This window comes from Mustela nigripes, chromosome 7 (assembly GCF_022355385.1).
Source record: "Mustela nigripes isolate SB6536 chromosome 7, MUSNIG.SB6536, whole genome shotgun sequence".
NCBI lineage: Eukaryota > Metazoa > Chordata > Mammalia > Carnivora > Mustelidae > Mustela > Mustela nigripes.
Genome location: NC_081563.1, coordinates 52,882,089 through 52,906,886, shown reverse-complemented (window position 1 = coordinate 52,906,886; position 24,798 = coordinate 52,882,089). Strand labels below are relative to the sequence as shown.

Below are 24,798 nucleotides of genomic sequence, written 5' to 3'. Positions count from 1 at the left end.
CCCAGAATCCCTGAGATCCCCCAGAATGCTACAAACTGGAATGAAGTTTCTACCCCTGGTTATTCCCAGGCAGGTTCCAGGAATCTCTGTCCAAGGTAACCGCAGGCTCACGTGTGAGACCCACATCCAACATCTAGGAGAAGCTAGCCTCTGGGTGATGACAGCTGGGCTCAAGGCTTTGCAGAAGCTTGCACAGTATCTGACCCTGCCTACCATGTGTCCCTCCCACTCCTGCCTGCAGACTGGACTAACGCATTCCTGGCTGGAGGGAGGAGAAGGGCCCACAAGGAAAAAAAAAAAAAAACAAAAACCAGTGAACTCACCTGGGACCAGAGCACACAAGCTACAAATGTACAGACCAAGAGATTATTCTCTGCTCTGGATTTCTCTGTCCTAAATGTCCTGCCCTGTGCAAGCACAGCCTCGCTCACTACTGTGCTTCACATCTCCCCATCCCCCGGTGCCTGGAAGAGAGACACAGAGACAGGCAGCCCCGCTGATGCAGGTATAATGGTGAGTTGGGTGTGGGGCTGGAGCACTAGGACAGGCCACATAACCTTGGGAAAGGAGTCCTTCCCTCTAAGGAAGGCAGAAGTCAGCGTTCCTATCTGCTATGTCAATGCTATTTGGGGAGCAAGGGGTAAGAAGGAAAAGGAAAAGGAGAGAGAAGAAGAGGGAGACTCTGGGAGTAAATTATTCATCATCAATAAAAATGTATCTGTCAACTGTTAAATGTCAGGTATCATGCAAGGCACTGCAGAAATTGAGAATAAGGGAAAGAGGAAAGGGGAAAGAGAAAGTCAAAAAGTAGGAACAGAAATCCTTAGATGAATCCTCCCCACCCCCCCGCCCACACACATACACAGGCTCACGGTCCACAGAGCAAGAGGTCACCCGGAGACACCCCAGTGTTAGGACCACAAAATGAAAGTAGATTCTTCTTCCCTAGCATAAGGGAGGCAGTACCTGATAATACCAATAGCTGTTCATACCAATTTATCTACATCCTAAAATGGAAGGTTTTTATGTAAACAAAGCCCTAGATTTTCAGAAAGTTTCTGCCCAGGGAGCCTCTGAAAATAGCTCGCCAGGTGATCAACAGCCCAGGTACAAACAACGAAGCCTTTTCTAAAGAGGCTCAACTGGGGGAAAACCAAGAACATGCATGGGTAGGTGGTGGAGAACAATCCAGACGTCTTTAATGCTTTCTAATGACCTCATTGGGCGCCTAAGCATGCTTTTACACAAAAGTTAATGACTTTATCTTTAAGGCCAAACAGTGAGGCCCTTCGCCCACTTCTCCGCTCACAGCGGAGTCAGATGACATCACGGCCCCCAGAGGGCATCTTGGCGGAGCCACGGCCAGCCGTGGGGAGGAAGACCACAGGCCCAGGAAGGTCTTACGATTTTGCACCCCGACCCTCTTCCCCTTTTGTGAGGGCAGCTGGCACCTGCTCATTTAATGAGGCATATTCCAGGGAAGACCCTTATCATCCCGTTTTGTGGGATGATCCCGGCCCTGTGGCTCACTTCTCCAGGCTGGGAGCTCGACTCGGCTATCCGGCCGTGGCTCCCAGACAGAGCGGCTCCGTGCTTGGCCCGGGAACAGTCGCCCCCTGGAGCGGAGCCCTCTCCCCGTCGCCCACAGGGGAAGAGAAAGCAGCCACACAGGGTTGTTCCCTGATCAGTAAGCGAAGCACACGGACGAATGATTAAGCACATGTATTTCCTTTTCTCTGCTGGGCAACAGTGGGTTATTCTGCCACCGTCTCATCCCAGTTATCAGGAGCTCAGCAGCTCCCTGCTCCTGGGGTTCCTTGGGGTCTCGGGTCAAGCTGAAAGGATGAGGGCATCTGAACCCAGAACGGACTGCTCTGCTGCAAAAGAGTAAACCTTTCTTTCATCTTTTTCTCCTGCCGAATGTCACAATGCAAGAGCATCAGTTGGAGGAAGAAATGCTAGATAGTGGGTTGCTGGAGAGGAGGGGCTGCAAGTGAAGTTGAAGGGAGCCTCCAGGGCAGTGAGGAACAGGCCCTCAGAAAATACAAGGGGGCCTTCTACTCGGAGAACAACAGAATTTTTATGAGGAGGTGCTATCTGGGTGTTTGAATCTCAGGCGATAGTTGAGTTTCCTGGCTGCCTAAAACATCAACTTTCCCTCCCCCGATGGGCCAGCAGGATGGGCTTGTGCAGAAATGACCAGCTGGTCAACCCTTTTCTAGAGGGGCCAGGGAAGCTACTGCAGGGGAGGCCATCGTCTGTAAGCCAACTAGAGATGTGAATACTCTGGAGTTACAAATTAGGGAGACAGTGTTCTAGAAAAGGATTATCAAGTAAGGTCCTTTAAATAAGACAGTGATTTTTAAAAATAAATGTTTAAATTTTTTTATAAACATATAATGTATTTTTAGCCCCAGGGGTACAGGTCTGTGAATCGCCAGGTTTACACACTTCACAGCACTCACCAAAGCACATACCCTCCCCAATGTCCATAATCCCACCCCCTTCTCCCAAACCCCCTCCCCCCAGCAACCCTCAGTTTGTTTTGTGAGATTAAGAGTCTCTTATGGTTTGTCTCCCTCCTGACCCATCTTGTTTCATTTTTCCCTTCCCTACCCTCCAGAACCCCACGTTGCCTCTCAACTTCGATAGGACACCTCTTGCTAACAGATGCACAGAGATCAAGCACAGATGCCCGCAGACACCGTTCAAACACATGGCGGCTGGAGCTGCAGAGGCTGAGTGTAGTTCGGGGGAACGAGCTTGGTGGGGCCACTCTCGCCACCTCGGGTACAGGGTGCCTCTATAAAAGCTCACTGCAAAACGGGTGCTGGAAGCTATTTTCACTCCTATGATTTCTCCTTCTAGATTTCCTTTGCTTAGCAAAAAAAAAAAAAAAAAAAAAAAAAGGCACTGATGTAGGTCTTTTGTAAAATTGAGTGGCCTAACACGAACTTTCATAAAGGCGAAGAGGGCACTTGTGGACTATGGGACAAAGGGTACGACTCCTTTACCTAATGGAAAAAATCCCCACCTTTAATAAACCTCGGTAAAATGTCCCCACTACGGCCCTGCTCACACCTGAGGATCCAGGTACTAAACTATCTATTTGGACGTGCAAAGGCCATTAAAAAATGCTGCCAGCCAAATGAAGGATGTTCCTACATATGAGTGAAGCAGGAAAGCCCATTTCTGTTCTGATCTGCTGCTCTAGCAAGTCAGTGGAAATGTCTGTGTGTTTTGTGGGTCCACATCATGGCTCAGGTTAAGGGTGAAGCTACCAGCAAACGTGCTAACACAGATTCTATCTTTAGTGGGGCTGTGAAGAACTAAAGGTGTTAAAGCAAAAGTGGTAAAGACTCTGCCTACTTCCGCTATTATTTGGGAGACATGTCAACTGGTGGGGCATAGGAGGGAGGTGAGGAGGAGAAGAAGCCAGGAGTTGAGCAGAAGTCTCAAGGGCTAGAGCTCATGTGCATGTGACTTACAGGCATGTCACTCACTGGAGGACAGGCTGCTACATAAATGGAAAAAATCACCCTTTAAAACAAATACCTTTTAAACAATGTATGGTAGGTTGGGGGAGGAGGGGTAACTGGGTGATGGGCATTAAGGAAGGTGCCTGATGGAATGAGCACTGGGGGTCACATGCTATCAACGAATAACTGAATTCTACCCCTGAAACCAATGATATACTCTATGCTAATTGAATTTAAATAAAATAAAATTTTAAAAATGAAAAAAATGGTTGACATAAATGCATACCAGCCTCCATGAGTGAATTTATTACTAGAGGTACACAATGAAATAGGGCAAGTAGCATGCATCAGGTGATTATTTGTCTCTTGAACAGCTAACTCCCGACCTGAAGGAGAGAAAAAAAAGACGTGGGCCACATTTGTTTCTATTTCCCAGCAGTGGGAAGTGGCAACATTTCTTGTTGGCTAACATGACAATTACCTGTATGGCAATTACTCTCACTATGGTGAAAAACCTTAAGGGAGTGGCTGTTTGAAAAGTCCAATTACACTTGGCCTACAGTCTGCTACAAAATGGGACTTTCGCACGTGAAAGAAACTAGGCACCTCAGCACCCACAGGCTTCCGTGAATGACACGGAGTAGCGGGACGACTAGATCAGTAGGCAATGCACCTGGGTTCGAATCCTTGCTCTGCTACTTCCTGGCTGTGGGAGCGTGGACAAGTCAACATTTTTGTGCTTCAGTTTCCCCATCTGTAGAATGGGGATAATCACCCTATCTCATAGAGCTGCTAGATGGGCTAAAGGGATTTGTATGACACATAAAACTCTAAAGAAATTACCCCCTACCATGCGCTGTTTTAAGTGATAGCCATCATCTCCTCAGGTCATGCCCTGCCCAAAACCCTGGTCTTAAGTGCAAGGTACCCACCATGTACCTTGTGTTAGATTGTAAAAAAATATAACAAAATAAAAAAAGTGTCTGCTTCTGCCAAGAATTCAGGGATTGGGGGCAAAAGCTAGGGCATGGCCCTCTTTGCATTATTATCACCAAACCCAGGAGAAGATCTCACGCACATGAAGTGTTTGCTATAATGAACAACCCATGTAGAAAAGAAATCCCCTAAAACGAATGAATAAATAAATAGCATCCCTCATTTCAATCTGATGGATCTTCTTTTGGTAATTCATCCCATTGGCTCTATAGCACAGCCTTAAATGACTGAAGTAGCCAGTTTGGGTGGATTAAGAACCGGATGTTGCACTAGGCTTGATTCACAAAAATTAAAACTACTGTTTGATCACTTGGGTATATTCTACATGGGATGACAGTTGAGATGCTCCAAATGCCTCTGTCATTACTGTTAAAAGAAAAATGGCCGGTCTTTAATCTGAAATCCAAAAAATCCAGTTTAGTTGAAAGGACCGTTTTGTTTATTTTTCCCTCTCTTCCGCAGTAGAGGAAAGAGGCAATTCACAAGAAAAGAAGCTCACATTACAAAGTGAGTTGATGCTGTTTTCCTAAGTGTAAATCTCTAACTTTCAAGTGGTTCACTGGGGCATAACCAATCCTTTTGCCAAAAACTTCTACAACCTACAGAAGATTCAAAATTAGAACGTACTCGAAATGATGGCCTCTGTCAAAGAAGATCCCACTATCTTGATCCTAAAAAAGCACTAGTCCAGGACTTTTTTTTAATGACTTTTTAAAAAATTTATTTTTTATTTATTTTCAGCATAACAGTATTCATTATTTTTGCACCACACCCAGTGCTCCATGCAATCCGTGCCCTCTATAATACCCACCACCTGGTACCCCGGCCTCCCCCCACCCCGCCCCTTCAAAACCCTCAGATTGTTTTTCAGAGTCCATAGTCTCTCATGGTTCACCTCCCCTTCCAATTTCCCCCAACTCCCTTCTCCTCTCTAACTCCCCATGTCCTCCATGCTATTTGTTATGCTCCACAAATAAGAGAAACCATATGATAATTGACTCTCTCTGCTTGACTTATTTCACTCAGCATAATCTCTTCCAGTCCCGTCCATGTTGCTACAAAAGTTGGATATTCGCCCTTTCTGATGGAGGCAGAATACTCCATAGTGTATATGGACCACATCTTCCTTATCCATTCATCCGTTGAAGGGCATCTTGGTTCTTTCCACAGTTTGGCAACCATGGCCATTGCTGCTATAAACATTGGGGGTACAGATGGCTTTTATAGATTCTTTTCTCTCCATAAGATAAGTTAAAATAGATCAGAGTTCTGCTATCCCAGTCAGGAAGAAAACCTTATTCGGTGAATACCTCATTCACAGGTAAAATGCGAAGTTTTGCATCAGGTACCATGCAGGGCTAAAGAGTTGACCCTCTGACCTAGCAATGACCTTCAGGCACCTAGAGACCCAGAAATAGCTTCTAAATCATTAAAGAATGGTGAAGGGACTTAACAACGCTAATGAGTACGTGCCTAACAACAGAAGGTCAGGCTATAGGATACAAGAAAAAAAAGATGAATCCACTATAATAGTCAGAGACTTCAATGCCCCCCTATCAGAAATGGACAGATTCACCAGCAGAAAATCAGTAAGCACGTAGTTAAACTCAACAGTACCATCAAGCAACCTGAGGTCATTGATGCCTACAGACAGACTACATCCAACAACAGAATACACTATCTTCTCAAGCTCATATGAAATTCACCAAGATACACCATATTCTGGACCATAAAATACACATTTAAAAGGCTAGAAATCATACAGCATCTGCTCTCAGACCAGAATGGAGATAAACTTGAAATCGATTAGCAGAAATACAGCTGGAAAATCCCCCAAATACTGGTTTAAACAATATACTTCCAAAGAACACATGGATCAAAGAAGAGATCTCAAGGGCAGTTACAAAACATTCTGAACTAAATAAAAACGGTGATACAACTCATCAATATTTGTGGGATGCGGAAAAGGCACTGCTTACAGGGAAGCTGACATCGTTGAATGAATATATTAGAAAAGAAGAAAAAGCTAAATTTTCATCTAATAATCCAAGTTGTCATCTTGGGAAAACATAGGAAAGCAAATTAAACCTGAAACAAGCAGAAGACTAATGAATGTATTAGTTTTAGTTACTGTTTTTCCTACTTTAAGTATCTGAAAACCAGTCCTCCCCATGAGACAATGCTCCTCAAACTTTCTCACTAGGACCCCCCGCACAAATGGCAAAGAGAAGGAAACTCATACCTATTCCTCTAGAGTCTGGGGCACGCTCTGAAATATTCCAAATGGAAAAAAGAATCACAACTTATCTTTCTATCCTGAAAATTAATTTTGTTATTTCAATCTTGCATTCTATCAACTAGTAGAGCTGAATTTGTTTTAATATATAAAATAATATGACTTGCCAGTTAAATTCCTTTTTGATTCTTTAATTATTCCTTATTCCAGGGAGATGTACCCATATACGCCAGGCTCTGAGCATATCACTGCGTATCCCACAGTACTCCCATTTGAAAAGGAGACGTGCAAATACACAGTTTTGGTTAACCAGAACATCACATGGAGGACTGCAGGCCTGCCTCATGACCCCCAATTCATGAAAAGCGCAAAGTTCCAGAAACAATAGGAGCACACAGGCAGGTTCGCCATGCCTTTCAGTATACATGCTGCCGAAGCAAGCACACGCCATGCCTTTCAGGACAGTGAGACCCAATGTCTATCGGTCTTCAGCCAAGCTGAGGAATGAGGTCGTCATCCTTTCTCCCCGGGATTCAAACACAGTAAGTATCCTCTCTACCACCACCCACGTTTCTTCCTCCAATATGCTCAGGTGGGACAGAAGTAGAAGTCTTGTCATGAAAGGGAGATGTGAACATGAAGGGACATCCATTGTAATCCAATGTCTCCTTTCCCAGTTTCAATGTTTTCTGCATCCACTTCCTGGGGCAATGATGCTTCCCAGCTCAGAAGAATGGTTCGCTATGGGAGGAGCCTCAAATGAATGGAGCGGAACAAAACCTCCACAGGTAGACTGAAGGACTCCTAAGTTGTATCAAGTGACAAAAGTAGGATTTGCTATCAGTGATTAGAGAATAAACTGTTAAACAAACACACATGGAGCTACTGGACCCATATTTAGCAAAAAGGCAAGTTAGAGTCTTACCTCACATCTTACACCAAAATACATTCCCCAAGAACTGAAATTCAACTTGGAAAAGTAACAACATAAAAGTAGAAAGGGAAGGGTGCCTGGGTGGTTCAGTGGGTTAAGCCTCTGCCTTTGTCTCAGGTCATGATCCCAGGGTCCTGGGATCGAGCTCTGCATTAGGCTCTCTGCTCAATGGCGGAGCCTGCTTCCCTTCCTCTCTCTGCCTGCCTCTATGCCTACTTGTAATCTCTGTCAAATAAATAAATAAAATCTTTAAAAAAATGCCTTTTTATTTGAAGGGGAAAAGTGGGTATAAGAATATCTATATCCTTTGCAAATGACGTATCAGATAAAGGGTTAGTATCCAAAAATCTGTAAAGGGCTTATCAAACTCAACACCCAAAGAACAAATGATCCAATCAAAAATGGGCAGAGGACATGAACAGACATTTCTGCAAAGAAGACATCCAGATGGCCAACAGACACATGAAAAAGTGCTCAACATCACTAGGCATCAGGGGAATACAAATCAAAACCACAATGAGATACCACCTCACACCAGTCAAAATGGCTAAAATTAACAAGTCAGGCTATGACAGATGCTGGTGAGGATGTGGAGAAAGGGGAACCCTCCTACGCTGTTGGTAGGAATGCAAGCTGGTGAAACCACTCTGGAAAACAGCATGGAGTTTCCTCAAAAAGTTGAAAATAGAGCTACCCTATGACCCAGCAATTGCACTACTGGGTATTTACCCTAAAGATACAAATGTAGTGGTCCTCGTCCAAAGGGCCATGTGCACCTGAATGTTTATAGCAGCAATGTCTACAATAGCCAAACTATGGAAAGAACCTAGATGTCCATCAACAGATGAATGGACAAAGAAGAAGTGGTATATATACACAATGGAATACTATGCAGCCCTCAAAAGAAATGAAATCCTGCCATTTGTGATGACGTGGATGGAACTAGAGGGTATTATGCTTAGCGAAATAAGCCAATCGGAGAAAGACAACTATCATATGATCTCCCTTATACGAGGAAGTGGAGATGCAATGTGGGGGGGCTTGGAGGTAGGAAAAGAATAAATGAAACAAGTTGGGGTTGGGAGGGAGACAAACCATAAGAGACTCTTAATCTCACAAAACAAACTAAGGGTTGTGGGGGAAGGGGTGTAGGGAGAGGGTGGTGGGATTATGGACATTGGGGAGGGTATGTGTTATGGTGAGTGCTGTGAAGTGTGTAAACCTGGCGATTCACAGACCTGTACCCCTGCGGCTAATAATACATTATATATTTATAAAAAATAAAAAAATTATTAAAAAAATAATATCTATATTCATATAGAGAAAGAGACCTGGTCAGATACTTGCTAGTTAAACTTTGACTCTGGGAATCAAACTTGGGGGTGCTTTTTTATTCTTCTGTTCGTAAATTTTGATTTTGATTTGACTTTGGAAAAGGAGTGAGTGGGGGCGCCTGGGTGGCTCAGTGGGTTAAGCCACTGCCTTCGGCTCAGGTCATGCTCTCAGGGTCCTGGGATCGAGTCCCACATCGGGCTCTCTGCTCAGCAGGGAGCCTGCTTCCTCCTCTCTCTCTCTGCCTGCCTCTGCCTACTTGTGATCTCTCTCTGTCAAGCAAAAAAAAAAAATTTTAAAAAAAAAAAAAAAAAAAAAAAAAGGAGTGAGTGGGATTTAACCAAGGCTGGCAGAGAAGGTGTGTCTCTAGCATGGCCCACGAGGGGGGGAGGTGGGGACTAGAATGTGCCTGTGTTCTATGAACCCTAAGTGGTCTTCCCCAGAAGTATGATTGTTTTGGGGTTTTCTGTGCATGGCAGGGGAGTGGCTGCTGAAGTTTAGAGGGAGTCCAGATCCAGAAGGATTCCCTATCTGTGTGCCTGAGGAGTTCACCTCACCTCCCTAAACAATGTTTGGGCCCCAAGCTTGCTTTCATTCCAGTTCAGGGGCCTATGATTCATCCCCTGAAACACTAATTATAACACCCAAGGTCTGCTATGTGCAAAAAACATCTGTCATTGTTTAAATGTGCTGGCAGGGAGTGTGTACAGCATACAAACCGGCCCGATGGTACGCTCCTCCAGTGCAAAAATAATAACCCAGACACTGTTCCAAGGCAAGAAGTGTTCAAGCCCGGAGTTGCCAGCTGAGCTCTGACCTAGGGAGGTGAGCAGGTTAGGCCCCTCCAGAGCTTAGAGTCCTTCCTCGCCCCTGCCATGGTAACAGTGACAAGCCTTATGCTGCTTCTTTCCATCGTGAAAAGTTATGTTGCATTTGTTTTTGCCCTGCTGGGTCCCAAGGCCTGGCAGAGGGAGGGGAACAGAGTGTGTAATTGCAAACCTCTCATTTATCAGCTTCGGCTGCTTTTGTGTCACTACATGACGTGTACCATTTAGCCAGTTAATCTGCACGTCTTGGAAGTACAGCAATTACCCGGCGAACGCCTCAGACCCAGCGAGAGAGGACGAAAGAGCAGGAAAGGCACATCTATCCTTTACGTGCCCAGGAGAATTGTTTACTGACCTCATTCAGACTCAGATCAAAGGCCCTAAAGAACTCAAGCTGAAGATACGGTCTCTGTAAGAATCCAATTATTTCCACCTCCAAGTTCTGATCTTAAAAACAAAAACAAAAAAAATCACCCCAAAGCAAATGAGCCAACAACAGCAAAAATCTCCCACAGGAGCACTGGTTGTCTTGCTTTGAACACTCTTGTCACATCGAATGGACCCAATAGTGTATTCGGAGGTTTTTAAACTTCTTAAAGCTTAAGGAACCAACAGGAAGCTAGTCAGTAGCCTTTGCTAGAAATTATACTGCCGTGCATCACCCAAACCAGAAATGGTATTACTGTGGCAGCTTCATCACACGCAGTTAGGCAAATAAATGGGTGAAATTTCCCTGGGCTCCTGGGAACAATACTAAAATGAAGCCTTCATTTGAATTTGACTTAAGATTAAAAAGAAGGGTTTGTTGTTGTTGTTTTCCCCCAAAGTATTGTTAACAAAAACAAACCTGAAAATGTATTTTATTTTGGGGGCCCAGGTGCTTACTTACTTCCCTGTTTGGTAAAGTCACATTAACCGGGGCCATAGATGCGTAAAAAAAACCCAAACCAAAACAAACAAACTAACCCCCCAAAACCAAAAAGCTTTTAGGTTGAAAGGAGATTATTTATAAAATCCATGCTAAAAATTTCAAAATCTGAAATGCATAGATTGTGAGGAAAATAATTACAAAAAAATGACACAAGAGGAGGAGAACTTAATTAAACTGACCACTAGCAATTTCTTTCAAGCCTTCACAGAGCCACTTAATTCCATGATATTTTAGCTACTCAAGAGCATGAAACAGATGGAAGCTTTTAAAAGGTATTGTATGAAGGAGACATGATGCTGATATCAAATCCTAAAAAAGAAACCAAGGCCCCAAACACTTCAGAAGGGATCCAGTCTAGCAGTGTGCCCAGAGAATAATACCACAGAGCCATGAGGGATTCATTCTGGGAATTTAAGGATGGCATTAACATCATTGACTTGATCAAAGTCCTCAAAACATTTGGAAAAAAACAAAACCCACAACTTGTATTATCTTCCTTGCGTTAAAAAACAAAACAAAACAAAACAAAAAACAAAGCAAAAATGCCAAATCTTTTAGTAAGTTATGAAGACTAGTACCTTTTATTAACGTGATAGTTCATGTGTGTAGATACACATATATACATCTTTGTAGATATGTAGATAAAGACATTCTCACGTGTATATATGACCAAGTCATCCCCCTACTTAACTGTTAAATGCTACAAACCCTATCAGTAAGTCAAGAAAAATACAAGCATATCTACCACCTTTTAAAAAGTGTTCCTGGGGCGCCTGGGTGGCTCAGTGGGTTAAGCCGCTGCCTTCGGCTCAGGTCATGATCTCAGGGTCCTGGGATCGAGTCCCATATCGGGCTCTCTGCTCAGCGGGGAGCCTGCTTCCTCCTCTCTCTCTCTCTGCCTGCCTCTCTGCCTACTTGTGATCTCTCTCTGTCAAATAAATAAATAAAATCTTAAAAAAAAAAAAAGTGTTCCTGAAGTTCCAGTCATTGGTAAGAAGATGTAATAAAAGATAAAGACATTAAAAGGAAGGAGGCAGAGCTATCATTATTCAAGATTGCATGGTCACGGACCTGTGCACCTAAGAGAATAAACCGTTACAAAATAAAGGTATATTTAAAAAAGCTTTAAATGCTAGCAGCAACCAGTTAGGATAGAGAGCAGTGGGAAATGTAGAATTCGCTAAAACACAAGCTCTGTGTCTTATTCTTGGCTGATTCCCCAGCATCTAGAAGCAGTCTCTGCACAGAGTAAGTGCTCAATAAATATTTGCAGGATACATGAGTGAACAAATGCACAATAAGCACAAAAATACAAAATAATAGAACCAAAATAAAATTCTACAGTCTCAATTACTTATAAGAATTTAGCATGTGATAAAAATGGAATTTCACGCCCCAACAGACAGAACAGTTTATTCCATAAACAGCAATTGAAACTATTAACCATCTTTTTTTTTTTTAATGAAATGTGAGTTGTACCTCATACCATACACAAGAAAAGTTCTGGATAGAATAGTTCAACATGATACAGGAGACCAGGAGAAAAAAAAATAAGTATTTGCCCTATCTTAGGCTGGGGAAGGCTATCCTAACTGCATAAGTGAAGGTAGAAAGCTTATGGGGAAAGATTTATTTTTCTAGTTTCTGCTACATAAAAACAAAAATGTGCAGGATGTCAAACACACCATAAACAAAACAGTAAAAGACTTACAAAAATATTAATATTAATATTAATATACTTTCTATATAAAGTGTGATAAAGCTCTAAGAAAAGAATAAACAGGAAAAAAAATTACAAAAGTTAAGATGCAAAGAAGAGGACACGGCCAACAAACAAATCGAATCATCCTGAAAATGTTAAATACGAGGATTATGCTGAGCTCTTTTTTCCCCCCAGTCAACTTGGCAAAGTCTTAAAACTAACTTCAAGTGTTAGGGAAGAATCAAGAAAATGGCATTCATATACTGCTTGTGGGAAAAAAGGCCAATTGCTAGGAATTTATCCTAAAGATGTGCCAAACACTTATGCACAAAAGTATCTGTTGTACCATTTATCTTCCTTGACTTTAGGCATTATAAATTTAATACAGGCTTGTTATAAAAAAGTTAACAGATTCAAACCAAAGCACTGTATAATACATACGGTTCTATGCCTTTCCAAATTTAAGATATCATGAAACCTTTATTCTTTTAAATAGATACATAGTAAACCAATGTATTGTTATATATAACTTATTTAAGGAATCTTCTTAAATAATTACAACAGTAGGTACTGGCAACTTGTTACGGTTCCAAACAAAATCAACAATCACCATCCTTTACATTTTTTCTTTGCGCATACAGGCAAGTGTTTAGGTAGGATCTATATCAAAAAGTGGAACTAATGACCCAAGTTATGCCCACACTTAAAAGTGATAGCTACTGCCATACTGACTTCCCAAAAAGGTATGTCAACTTACATTCCCAACAAAGTGTGTGGATTCTTCATAACGATGAAAAATGGGAAAAATTTATATGGTCAAAAGGGTTTCAAAATGGGTTGTAGTAAATATAGTCAAGAGATTACTTGCCAGCCACTAAGAATGATGCAATGACACTAAGGATGAATGTTTAATAACATAAAAATGTTTATTATAAAGGTTGTCAAGTTGCAAAAATGAGTAAGTTAAATGGTGTGAGTCCATCAGAATTCACAGCTGCTTTCAAAGAATATCTACCTATACATTCATCCACAGTCTGTATGACAAAATGTTAATCACGGTTATCGTTGGGTGGTAGAACTATAGGTCATTGCAACACTTTTTCTCTTATGCTTTCTAGAATTTTCCAAATGGTCTAGAGGAAAAAAATATTTTTGTGATCATTAAAAACACTAAATCCTAATCTTTTTTAAAAATAACAATTATTCTGAAGACTAGTTGTATCTGTGTTGTTAGAATTTACCTGCAACCCTTGATTATCACAATGAAGATTTTTCCAGAATGCATGTTAACTATGTGGCCAAATGTTTGCCAACTGAGTCTACAGTTCGGAGAATCCAGGACCAGATACCCCAAGGGGATCATTAAGTGCTTAGTGGTCTCCTCTGAGGCTCTACCCATTCTCTGAATAGGCCAAGGGCAGAGACGAAGACCCAGGATCTCTGTCTCTAAGGAACCCTCTACCTAGTAGAGAAGACAAGCACCAACCAATATCAATCCAAGGCAGGACTTGGAGGGACCCGAACTCTACTGCTAAGGTTCCCAGCCAGAAAAGCTAACACATTCAAAGATTGAAGCCAAAGAAGGCAAGGCATCATACAAGCTTGCTACAAAAAAGTAGTTTATATGTACATCCCTTCTTGAGGAAGTCCTTAACCATCTCTCCACAAATACTTGAGAAATACAAAGACTAAGGTGGGGGAAACTGAAAGCTTTTCAAGGTAGGGAAGGAAACCCCGCTCCCAACAACAACAACAAATTAAAAGCAAAAATGCTGAGCACAGAATTCCCTTGACTGGGGAAAGACTCCATGTGAAATTTGTTTCCTTTGACTTAAAGGGAAAACACAAAAGGCACTCATAAAGACATAAAATTCCATTTCAACAAACTTCCATATTCAAGTCATATTCAGTACACCCAATTCATAATGTGTGAAAAGACTACTCAGATATATATCTTTAAAGATTTATTTATATCGCTTCTCGGCCTTTTGGCTAAGATCAAGTGTAAAGATTTATTTATGAGAGAGAGTGTGAGCACGTGTGAGTGGGGTGTGGGAAGGGAGGGGCAGAAGGAAAAGATTTAAAGCAGACCCCCCTACTGAGCAAAGAGCCAGGTCTTTATGTGGGGCTCGATCCCAGCACCTTGAGCTCATGACCGGAGCCAAAATCAAAAGTCTGTCGCTTAACCAACTGAGCCAACCAGGCACCCCCAAGACTATCCAGATTTTTAGAGCTCATCTAAAGGGAATGTGCCTTGTACTTGAAGAGCTCCTAAGAGATGGTTCTGGTAGCCTGGATTTTAGGCTTTCCTGATTTTCATGAAAAATTTTTATACTTGACATTTCACAAGGAGAAAAAAAAAAGCATAACAAAACCAGAAGTCACTGTAAAAGTACTCGAATTCTCTATTTAGATGCAATCAAAAAATATTTTATTTATTTAGAGAGCAAGAGAGAGTGAGTGGGAAAAGGGGTAGAGGGAGAGGGAGAATCTCAAGCCAGCTCTGTGCTGAGCACAGAGCTCAATGGAGGCTCCATCTCACTACCCCAAGGATCTCCACCTGAGCCCACCCAAATCAGGAGTCGGACCCTTAACCGACTGAGCCATCCAAGTGCCCGTAGATGCAATCTTAACCAGGTTAGCCTTTAGCACAGAATTCAATTCATACTTTAAATTGAGGTCATCAAAAATTGTTGAAATGGCAGCAAAACAGCGGTCAATTTTTGGCAACCCCCCCAAAAGAAAGTGTGACATGCTTAGTGTTGATCTACTTAAGTCTAATAACAAAGGACCATCACGTTTTCCAGGGCCAAAGGTCAAGAACACTTAATGACAATTAAGAGATCTCAGCAAGAGTTCTTGCTCTGCTCTGGTCAACAAGACAGGCTGCAGGAGCACCTTTAATAATGGCTCATAAACCCACAGCAGCATTCAGAAATGTCAGGACAGACTAGATGAAACGCAGTTGGCTAAGCCAGAAGCTGCCCGAACATCAACTGGCTGAAGAGCGATGGTCCTCCAAGTGTCCCTCTCTTCCCTCCCCACCAGCCGCATAAGTGACACCTAGACACCTGTCAGACACACAAACCCTCCCACCTCCTGCAGGACAACCTGGTGTACCAAGCCCTCCAGGTGGCCGTGGTTCTAGGACACTGCTGTGGAAGGTCCTACAGCGGTTTTTACATGTGAAACCAAGCACAAGATGCCCAGTTGGGTGTGTCAGGCTCGTCCTGTCTTGGCTGACCCACGCCCCACTTCCCACGGCCCATCCCTTTTGGTGGGCAGCCTGAAGAGTAGGACTTTGTTCAGACACACTTTCAAAAGGCCCTTAGAGATAGGTCTAATGGAAAAGTCAGCTAGTTTTCCTATGTTACCATAGAAACAGGAAGCATCATTTACTCTTGTAAGAAAGGTCCCCTTTGCAGGGGACATTGAATATTTACAGAAAGATCTCTTTATCCTAGGAAACCAAGTTTTGGAAAAGCAAATATGGGAAACTTAGCCTCTAAGGCTTCCATATACACCTTAACAGCCTATGTTCTAAGTGAACTTTCCCTAATTATGGCTGCCCAATAAGGAAAACATGTGTCCTGGGCAAACCTACGCGGTCTACTCTGGAAGATTGTCTTAGCTCCTGCCCCCTACTGGTCCCTCGGCCCCAAATCCACAGGGAAAGGGGCTTCATCTCTACCCATCCTTAATGACACTTGAGTGTCCTAGGACCATTTTTTAAGCTACACACAGTCCTATTTCTGGGAGCTGCCATAAACATAATAATGTTTATTTCTGGATTATAAAATCAATTTCATTTTCTGTGTCATTCTTTATTTGTATAGTTTATAAACAGCTTCTGTATTTACTATCTGATCTGATTCTTGTAACAACCTGTGAGGTAGGTGCAGTTTTATTATTCTCACCGAGAAAACTGAAACTTAGTGGTGACCTCAATAAACTGACCACTGAACGTACTGTTGCCATAGGGGGGCACCCTTTCCTTTGGAGGAAAGGCAAATGTTTTGCATCAAAAATTTAGAAATTCATGATGTCCCCCCCACCCAGATTCTAAACTTGCTTGAATTGGTATTTGCCCAATGAGACTCACTAAAATCGTTAAGTAGGTTTCTAGGTTAGGTGGTATTTCCTGGCTTAGGAAGGGTGGAGAGCTGAAAGCTCCCAGCTGCAGAATGGATACAACCTGCTAGGACATCTGGAACTCTAAGGGGTCCAAATTTACAACGACAATGGTGATGGATGATGGCCCTAAGATTTTTTTCAACTCCTACTACAAGACAGGCACCGTTCTATGTTCATTAAATATACTTAACCACCCTATTCACAGCAACATTTTACAGATGAGGAAAACAAGGCACGGAAAAGCTAAGTAACTTGCCCAAGAGCACACATCTTGCTCCCTGCTCACAAAGGAGGATGTGGGACTGGAGGTGACAAGCCCCTGTGAGGTGTGCCTGGCCAGTGACGGAAGTCCGACATGGAGGGCAGCCACCACAGGAACCTGGATGACGTTTCCAGTGTTGCCTTTTAAGCAACAGTCTCCGCCTGCTCTCTGCCAACACATCAATCAACGCTCAGGTTCAAGTAATCAGGAACATCAGCTGAGACTACAAACAACCCACTCCTTTTCAGACTGTCCCTACGAAAGCTGGGGAGGGGAGAGATCTTGGTTTTTTCGATTTGCTGATTTGCCTAGAACTGCCTTCAACTAATTTAAGAAAAATTAGAGAGGGAAGCAGCACTGGAGGAAATGTGCAAATTAAAGATGCATGTGGCACTGATGAGTGCTGTTTAGTAATCTAGCAGAAAATGAGATGGGAGGCAGAAGTTGTAGTCAATGATCAGAACGAACGGCTTTTTTTTTTTTTTTTTTTAAGAAATACAAAACAAAAAAATGGGTATCCTGCCTTTTCCTTTTTTTCTTTTTTCAACTGCTTCTATTTTGGAATTGTATGAGCAGCTTTTTTACACACTGATCAACCTTTTTAGGTTTATACATCTTTTTCTCAAGGAAGGAAGCAAAGATAAGGTTCAACTCTTGGGCAAAAAGGAAAAATAACATGATGAATGCTTGCAGTCTTCATGGGCAAGTGCAGTATGGGGGGGGCAGGGCAACTTTCAAAGGTGTTCTCAAATTTGCACACCTTCATCATTTCCCATCTCTAATTTTCAGCTAATGACCTAAGGCCTCCTTGAGATCCTCGGAGTCCACCAGAAAACCCAATTTAACAAGTTCTTGGGCATTCCATATAATCTCTCCTTCAAGAAAAGTCCCCAGATCTGGAGAGGAGACTATGGTGACGACAGGTGACATTTCAAACCCTCAATTCTTCCACACTCTAATAATCCTGACCCAACTACTTACTAATAGTGGGCCTGTGTGCTTCCTTTTCCTCCTCTGTAAAATGAAGATGATACCTTCTTCATCAGGTTGGTGAGAAAAGTTAATGAAATCATCTAAAGCATTTAGAACAGTTCCGGGCACAGAGTAAGTACTCAGAGAGCATTAGCTATTATGACCATTACTGCCAGAATTTGCAAAACACATCGCAGAGGCACCCACAAACGGAAGGCTTCTGATGTATTCGTCACGTTTTATTGCTTCAAAAAAAAATATATATATATATATATATAAAATCAGAACAACCATCAATACAAAAAACCTAAAAGGGTTTTGGGAAGGGGGGAGCCGCCCAGAATCATGCCACCTGTTGGTGAGTTTCAGGTGAGGGAGGGTACAGCCCAGAGCACTGGGTTCCACTACTGCCACCGCACCCCCTACCCCCCACCCCCGTTTTCTCTTTCTCAGCGTTTCAGGCGCAGGATTAAAGGCGGCTCTGCAAGCCCCCTGAAACTGGGTGAGGCTGTGGGGCTGGGCATTAGGGGTGCAGGTGGGTTGGGAGGGTTCCACAGCTCTTCTCAGGCTCCAATAAATTCTCCAGGTAGGAGCTACTTGCTTTACAGGGTTAAACTCAGAGGACACCGACTGAGGAATTCATTTCAGGGAGCTGCACCAATAAACCTGGACACCTGGGCTATTAACCGGCTGTCTCAACACCGCAGAGGCCGGGCGCCGCGAGGGGCGAGAGCCGGCCGGCGGGCCAGCGCAAGGCGCTGCACCCCTCACCACTTACACGCAGACCTGTGAACTTCACCGCGGAAAAACTCAAGGGCTCCACAGACAGGACCCAGGTTCGCCGGGTTAAACTTCCCCTCCCTTCCCCCATCTCTCGTTCCCTTCCAAGAACAAACTCAAAGGAAACTGGCAACGCTCCGTCTAGGGTTTCGCTCCTGCCCTCGGCTGACACTTCAACCACTTCTCCCAGGGAAGTTAATTAAAAGAACAATTAATCCGCACAAAAATCCAAAACATACCCCAAAGCTCGAGAGCTCCTCAAGTTAGAAGATTGAGGGCGCCTCTGCTGATTGTGACCATCTGCCCGTCACTGGGGCTCAGGGCTAGGCAGGGGTTACGACTGGGAAGCGGGCAGGGTCCCGCCTTAGGGGCTGACGCCCGCCGCTCCCATCGCGTCTACGCTCACCGCCGTCCGCGTAGACGGGCTTGGTGGGATACTGCCAGGTATGCAGGTAGGTGTGAGCAAGTGGAAGAACACACAGCCGCGGCGGATTAAAGTTCAAGCCCGTTCACACACCGCTTCCCCTTCCCCGGCCGGCGTTCTCACGCACGGCCCGGGCGGCCACTCCCCAGGGAAAGCCTGGGCGCTCCACAGTCCCCCCCTTCGGAAGGGGCTCCCCAAATATTTAGGAAGCCCTCGTGACTCCCCCTTGCCCCCCCCCCAGCCCCCAACCCTTGAAAAGCAGGAGCCTCCCTCGACTCTCCTAGGCGGACGCAGAAAACCCCCGGGAAAAGAGCAATGGAGGGGCCAGGGGAAAGCGGGGTGTCGCCGAGGGCAGGTGGCTCGGGGCGCGCAGCAGGCAGCGTACGTACCCAGCGCGAACAAGGCGAGCTGTCCAGCCGAGGGGACCATCTTACGGGCGGCGGGCAGCAGGCGCTCCAGCCTCCTGCCCTACCTGCGGTGCCCGAGTGGCGAAGCGGCGCCGCGCTGCGGGGGAAAAAGGCGCCGGCGAGGCAAGGCCAGCCCCCGGCGCGGGCGGGCGGAGGCAGGACCGAGCGCTCTCTGCCGCACTCACCCCGCTGAGCGGCCCGCCGGGCGGAAATGGGAAGGCGGTTACCGTCACCTCTCCGCCACTCGGCGACCGGGCCACCGCGGACCACCCTCCCGCCCCGGTGGGGGTGCCCCCCTACGGCCACAGTGGGTGGGGGTGTGGGGCTGGGGGCGGGGACGCCGCGCGCACCGTGCAGGGCGCGGGCGGCGGCGGGCGGGGCGGGGCGAGCCGAGCGGGGGAATCTCGGAGCCCCGCCGCGCGAGCCCGGCACCCGGGCGGCCGGGAAGGCAGGAAGCGCCCGACTTAGCCTCAGAGTAGCCGCGCCGTGCGGCCGCCGCGCAGCTCGAGAGTGCGGACGCGGTGGTCGCTTCCAGGCTCTGCACGGGGGAGCGGAGCCGCGCGGACGTCCGGCACCTGCGCGGACGGCTGCGGGGGGCTCTCCCGGCCGGGGACTGGGGACGCAGCCCGGAACGGGACCGGCGAGCTTCGCCCGCCGCCTGCCAGGACTTGGCCCCAGGAGAGGGCTCTCCAGAATCAAGAGAATTTGTTCAGATAGGCTTCCTACCCGCACCCTTATCCCGATGAAGAATTCTCGATGATAGGAATGCCGGCCTCCAGGGCACATTGTTAAGATCCCCGGGCTTTCATATATCCGGCCTGGGATGAATAATGACGATGGGTCTCTAAGGGTACCTGGTTATCCACCATTAGTACCACCCCAGTCCACCCCCACCCCCACCCCCCCACCCGCACCCCGCCACAGGCAGCTGGGGCCAAGAACGGGTAGCGTGCTGCAAGGGGGCCAGAGAGAGGGATGTATGGGCTGGAGCCACCTGGGCGGCTCTTTAAGGATTTGTGGCTTGGAACTGGCCCCTGGTGCCGGCATTTGGACAAGTGGAGGGCATGGAGGGAAGATCTTCTGGGTGGAGAATGGAAGACCCAGAGGTTTCTTGGGGACTATCCCAAAGTCCCCTGAGGATGGTTCTTAGAGGACTGTATGCCCTCAAGAAGCGGTAACCCATCTTATTTTCCAGATGTCCCAAGCTGAGGGACTAAATCTTTTCTCTTGACCCCTCCCGCCTGGCTGCTTAGGTTAGACCCACTTTCCTTGGGTGGGTGGCTGGGCAGTTGAGGTGGGGGGAAATCTCTTGCTGTTTTCTTGGCCTAAAACTCAGACTTTCAGGGTTGACTTTTGTTAAGTTTGTTTCATAGGAGCTGAGGGGCCTAGTTTGGAAAAGGAGGCATCAGGCCGCTGGCCTCAACATTTGGCAGGAAACACCAGTGTAGAAAAGGATTTTGAAAACACCCTAAATTTACTTTGGGAAACCATTCCTTTCAATACATTTGTCAGAGGATACTTGCTGTTCTTTCAACCCTTAATCATCTGCAGTGAGGGCTGTGTGGTAAGTTCTGGAGTACATCTTTTCCTGTGTCCACACCATGCCTGCACACAGTAAATACACACATTCTCTTTAGTAAGTGGTCCCTGACTCCCTTCAGTGCCCACCTCCTTCAGGCTGGTATTGACCTGTTCTGGTGGCCCTTTGATCTCCTTCCTAGACTAGCCTGCCTTGGTCACAGTAGGGAAGGAATCAGTTTTCAGTGCCCTTCTCCCGTTATCTAGGACCCCCAGCTAGGACTGGAAAATGGACCCATCCTCTTGTTCCCTGCCGGGAGGCACTCATCAAGTTCACAATGGTGGAGAGCTAGCTGCTCAGGCTGGCAAGAGTCAGTTCAGCAGTCTTCCCTTCTCTGCCTGCTGTGCACACACAGAGTTGTGGGTGGGGGGAAGTAGTAGTAGAATCAAACCAATGAGCTTGTCCCCTTCAGGACTGTAAAATCTTTTTAATCAAGAGATAATTCGATATCTTGTAAACTAAAGAGTACTCCAATCAAAGTACATCTAGTGCTTTGAAATTCTTAATTCTCTGCCAACATGTTCAAGATCCATGTCTACGGTTTTATAAACCTTCCAAATCATTCGTGTCAAACAGATAATCAGCATTTTCTTACAAAGCATTTAAACATTTTTCTGTAGACTGAATTGAGATCATTTTTGAACATTTATTTATAGAGCTGGGAGGAAACCTAATATCCTAAAACGTGAATATTCTGCCTTGGGCATCTTCCATGTCTCATCCAGTCCTCACAACAACCTTATGAAATAGAGTCCATCTTCCCTTTATTTGAAAATAATTGAGACTGAGAGAATTTAGTAAATACCCAGAGTCACAAAGCTTGCAAGTGGCAGAGCCCAAATCTGAAAGCAAAATGAGCTGGTTCCCAGGCTCATGTGTTGGCTTCTCTGCCAAGCTGCCTCAGTTTCCACATTTTTAATAAGGATAATACTTAACTCATTGGGTCGACGTGAGGACTAGATACAGGAACATATCTGCAGGCTTAGCACCGTATTTGTTATCAAAACTTACAGCCATTGTTGAGGGAAAGTCTCTCAGTGGATACACCCTGCCCCTCTCTCAATTTCCTAGCATGATCCATATTTTATCATTTCCACACCACTTCTTTTTTTTTGAATTATTAATTTTTTATTTTTTATAAACATATATTTTTATCCCCAGGGGCCACACCACTTCTTTTGCTCATGTCTATGGTGCGTGTGCATGTGTGAGCGTGCCTTCCTATGGGGTTAGCTTTACAGGTTCCTCAGGATTTCTGAATTTGGTTTCTCAACCTGTGATGTAAGAGCAATGGGGAGGATGTGATTTAAAGTCAAGAAATCATTTTTTCCTAAAATACGGTGTGATATTTTTGTATTTTAGCCATATGGAATACATCGCTCTCTGAGCCATGTGACGTTCCAGCATTCTTCACCTGTAGGCATGGCATCTGTCTCACCAGGCCGCCGAAGGTCCTGATTCTGTGTCCATGTGCTGCCTGATGAATATATGGCCGTCCCACTAGGAATATGCCTGGGCTGCCTTTGCACACACTTGCTTCAGCTGGCCTTGAGCTCAAGGACCGTCCCTTCTGTCTTAAGCCAATGACAGTCTCTCCTCCCTATGCAAACAAAAGAACTGTGTTGTGCTTTACTCAGCGGCTGGTAAAATCCCACCGTCAGTTTTCCCTTTCCTTTCTTCTACATACTTATTACAGAGCATATGTTTAAAGAGTCCCCTTCTTCACTGTAATCAGCCTCCCCCTCTTTCCTGATTCATCTGGGAAGAGATTGTGGGCCCACAAGCAAGAGTCTTCCCTGAATGATTCAAGCCAGCTGAGCTTACTGTTGAGCTTGGCAATCGCCCACAATATTAGTGAGTAAATGTCCCGGGCATTCTTAGGGAGGGAGTACAGCTCTGGGCCGCAGCACTGATGGGACGGCAGTCCCTGCAGACAAGCTTCCGGAGCAATGACCAGAGTTGGCTTCAGGTGGCTCTGGGACCTTCCTCAGTGGTAGCAGCAGATGGGGTGCTCAGAGGGAAACCAGAAAAGGGTGCCTGGCCCAATAGGATGGCAAAGGTCAGATGGTGTGTGTGTGTGTGTGTGTGTGTGTGTGTGTGTGTGTGTGTGAAGGAGAGAGAGAGAGAGTGAGTGTGTGTGTTTATAAAGAACTCTGGAGAATTCTTTAGACAGAGTGAGGAGATTTTACTGTGTCAAGGGATTTAGGAACAGAAATCTAAGCCAATGTAAGGTATTGTCTGAGTATCAGGCCCGTCTACAACCTCAGCTATTAGTATATTCCTTACCTTTAGTCAAAAGAAAAATAGGAAACCTTGTGCTGAATCCATTTTTACAGTTTTCATCAACACAATGGGCAGAGTGTGAATCTATGACGTGCATTGGCTTTGTCCCTCAGCTACCTGGGTGATTTTCATGGCCAATGTTGTCCAAAGAGTGGTTTGACCTTCTGCTTAATGTTTCCCACCCCCCACCCCCAGCTCTCTACCTTTGGAATGCACACTGAGTTGCATACTAAGCTTGACTCTTTCCTCCCCAAGGAATATCACAGCATGGCCCTAATGCCCACTAGTGAAGTCTGGAGGTTGATGCTTCCATGGGTGGTACACACAGGGCCAAGACACCGAGGCACTGGTCAGTATCTAAGACTGGAAGTTACCGGCTGGCTGTGACTAAAGACATCATTTTCTCATGTAGCCTGTGAACTGCCTAGATGACCAGGAAGCAGTAGAGGTACCCAGAGGATTCAGCTCAGCTGATGTCAAACTATCCCATCAAACATGCTTGGAGGCAGAAAAGCTATGCCTTCAATCTTGCCTTTGCTGCTGTCCTCCCAGCAGCCATACGTTTCTGAGAAGATGGTCCCCAGGATTCTTAGGAGTGTGGAGGGGAAAGTCCGAAATCATATGCCTAGAAATCCTTAGGCAAGTAAAACTAACAATGTTGGAGGAAATTGGGTGGAGATGATCCAGAGAGGCAACAGGGAGACAGGGAAAAGAAAACACAAGGAACTGAGGAAGGAGGAATCCAAGGGAGAGTTGTACAAAGGAGACTAAGTGATGGATTTTTCAATGATGGCTCAATCTGCCTGATAAACTCAAGAAATTCCCCCTAAGCTCAGAGCCAAAGGACAGAAGAGATCTGAGAGATAAGATTTGAGACTGAGAAAGACAAAGCCAAGATATTAAAAATCTTTTTCATAGGGTGCCCAGCAAGGAAGCTTAGAGCTGATAGAGGAGAACCTGTTCTCGAACCCTGGATGGGAGTGGTTAGTGATGATAGGAGGGGCGTATACCTCCCATAGGTCTGTAAGGTGGAGGGGACTTGGTCTAAAGAGCCTACGATAGGTGCAAGGAAAGACTGCCATTCTGTGACATTTAAACCCTCAAATTGAACTTCTCATCCTGCCTTTCTTCCCAACTCCCATTGAAACAGCCAAAGGAAAATAATGATAGGGGGAAATCTGTCATTGTTCAAAACTGAACAAGGAGTACACCCACATACCAGACACTTCAAGGAATTTCTATGAGACTTAATGCAGATGAAACCAGTTTGAGAGAAGGGTTTGACAACCTTCAATTCCTTCACAGACGAGAACTGTCTCTCTAGGGAGAGACTCCCACCAGAACCCAGTAATGCTCCCAAACTTGGCTGTGACAAAGCGTGTGTGCAAAATTAATCCCAGGAAAGTTGGAAGGGGCCATCTCCTCCCTCTTGAAGCACCCAGAAAGGGCCCAGGTATGGGGGTGCACCCAGGGCAAGGGGCCCACTGAGGGGCTTCAGATTTGATGCCTGGCACGGACAA

The 24,798-nt window shown here is 45.2% G+C and overlaps 1 protein-coding gene across 1 annotated transcript in view; it reads right to left on the bottom strand.

Annotated features, from left to right (window-relative positions):
* Window positions 1-19,727, bottom strand: part of TGFA (transforming growth factor alpha) — a 106,035-nt gene extending 86,308 nt beyond the window's left edge. The window contains exon 1 of the mRNA XM_059405899.1: window positions 19,399-19,727. Coding sequence (XP_059261882.1) covers window positions 19,399-19,438 — 40 coding nt within the window. The 5' untranslated portion in view covers window positions 19,439-19,727. The remainder of the gene's footprint in view (window positions 1-19,398) is intronic.
* Between the last annotated feature and the right edge of the window lie 5,071 nt (window positions 19,728-24,798).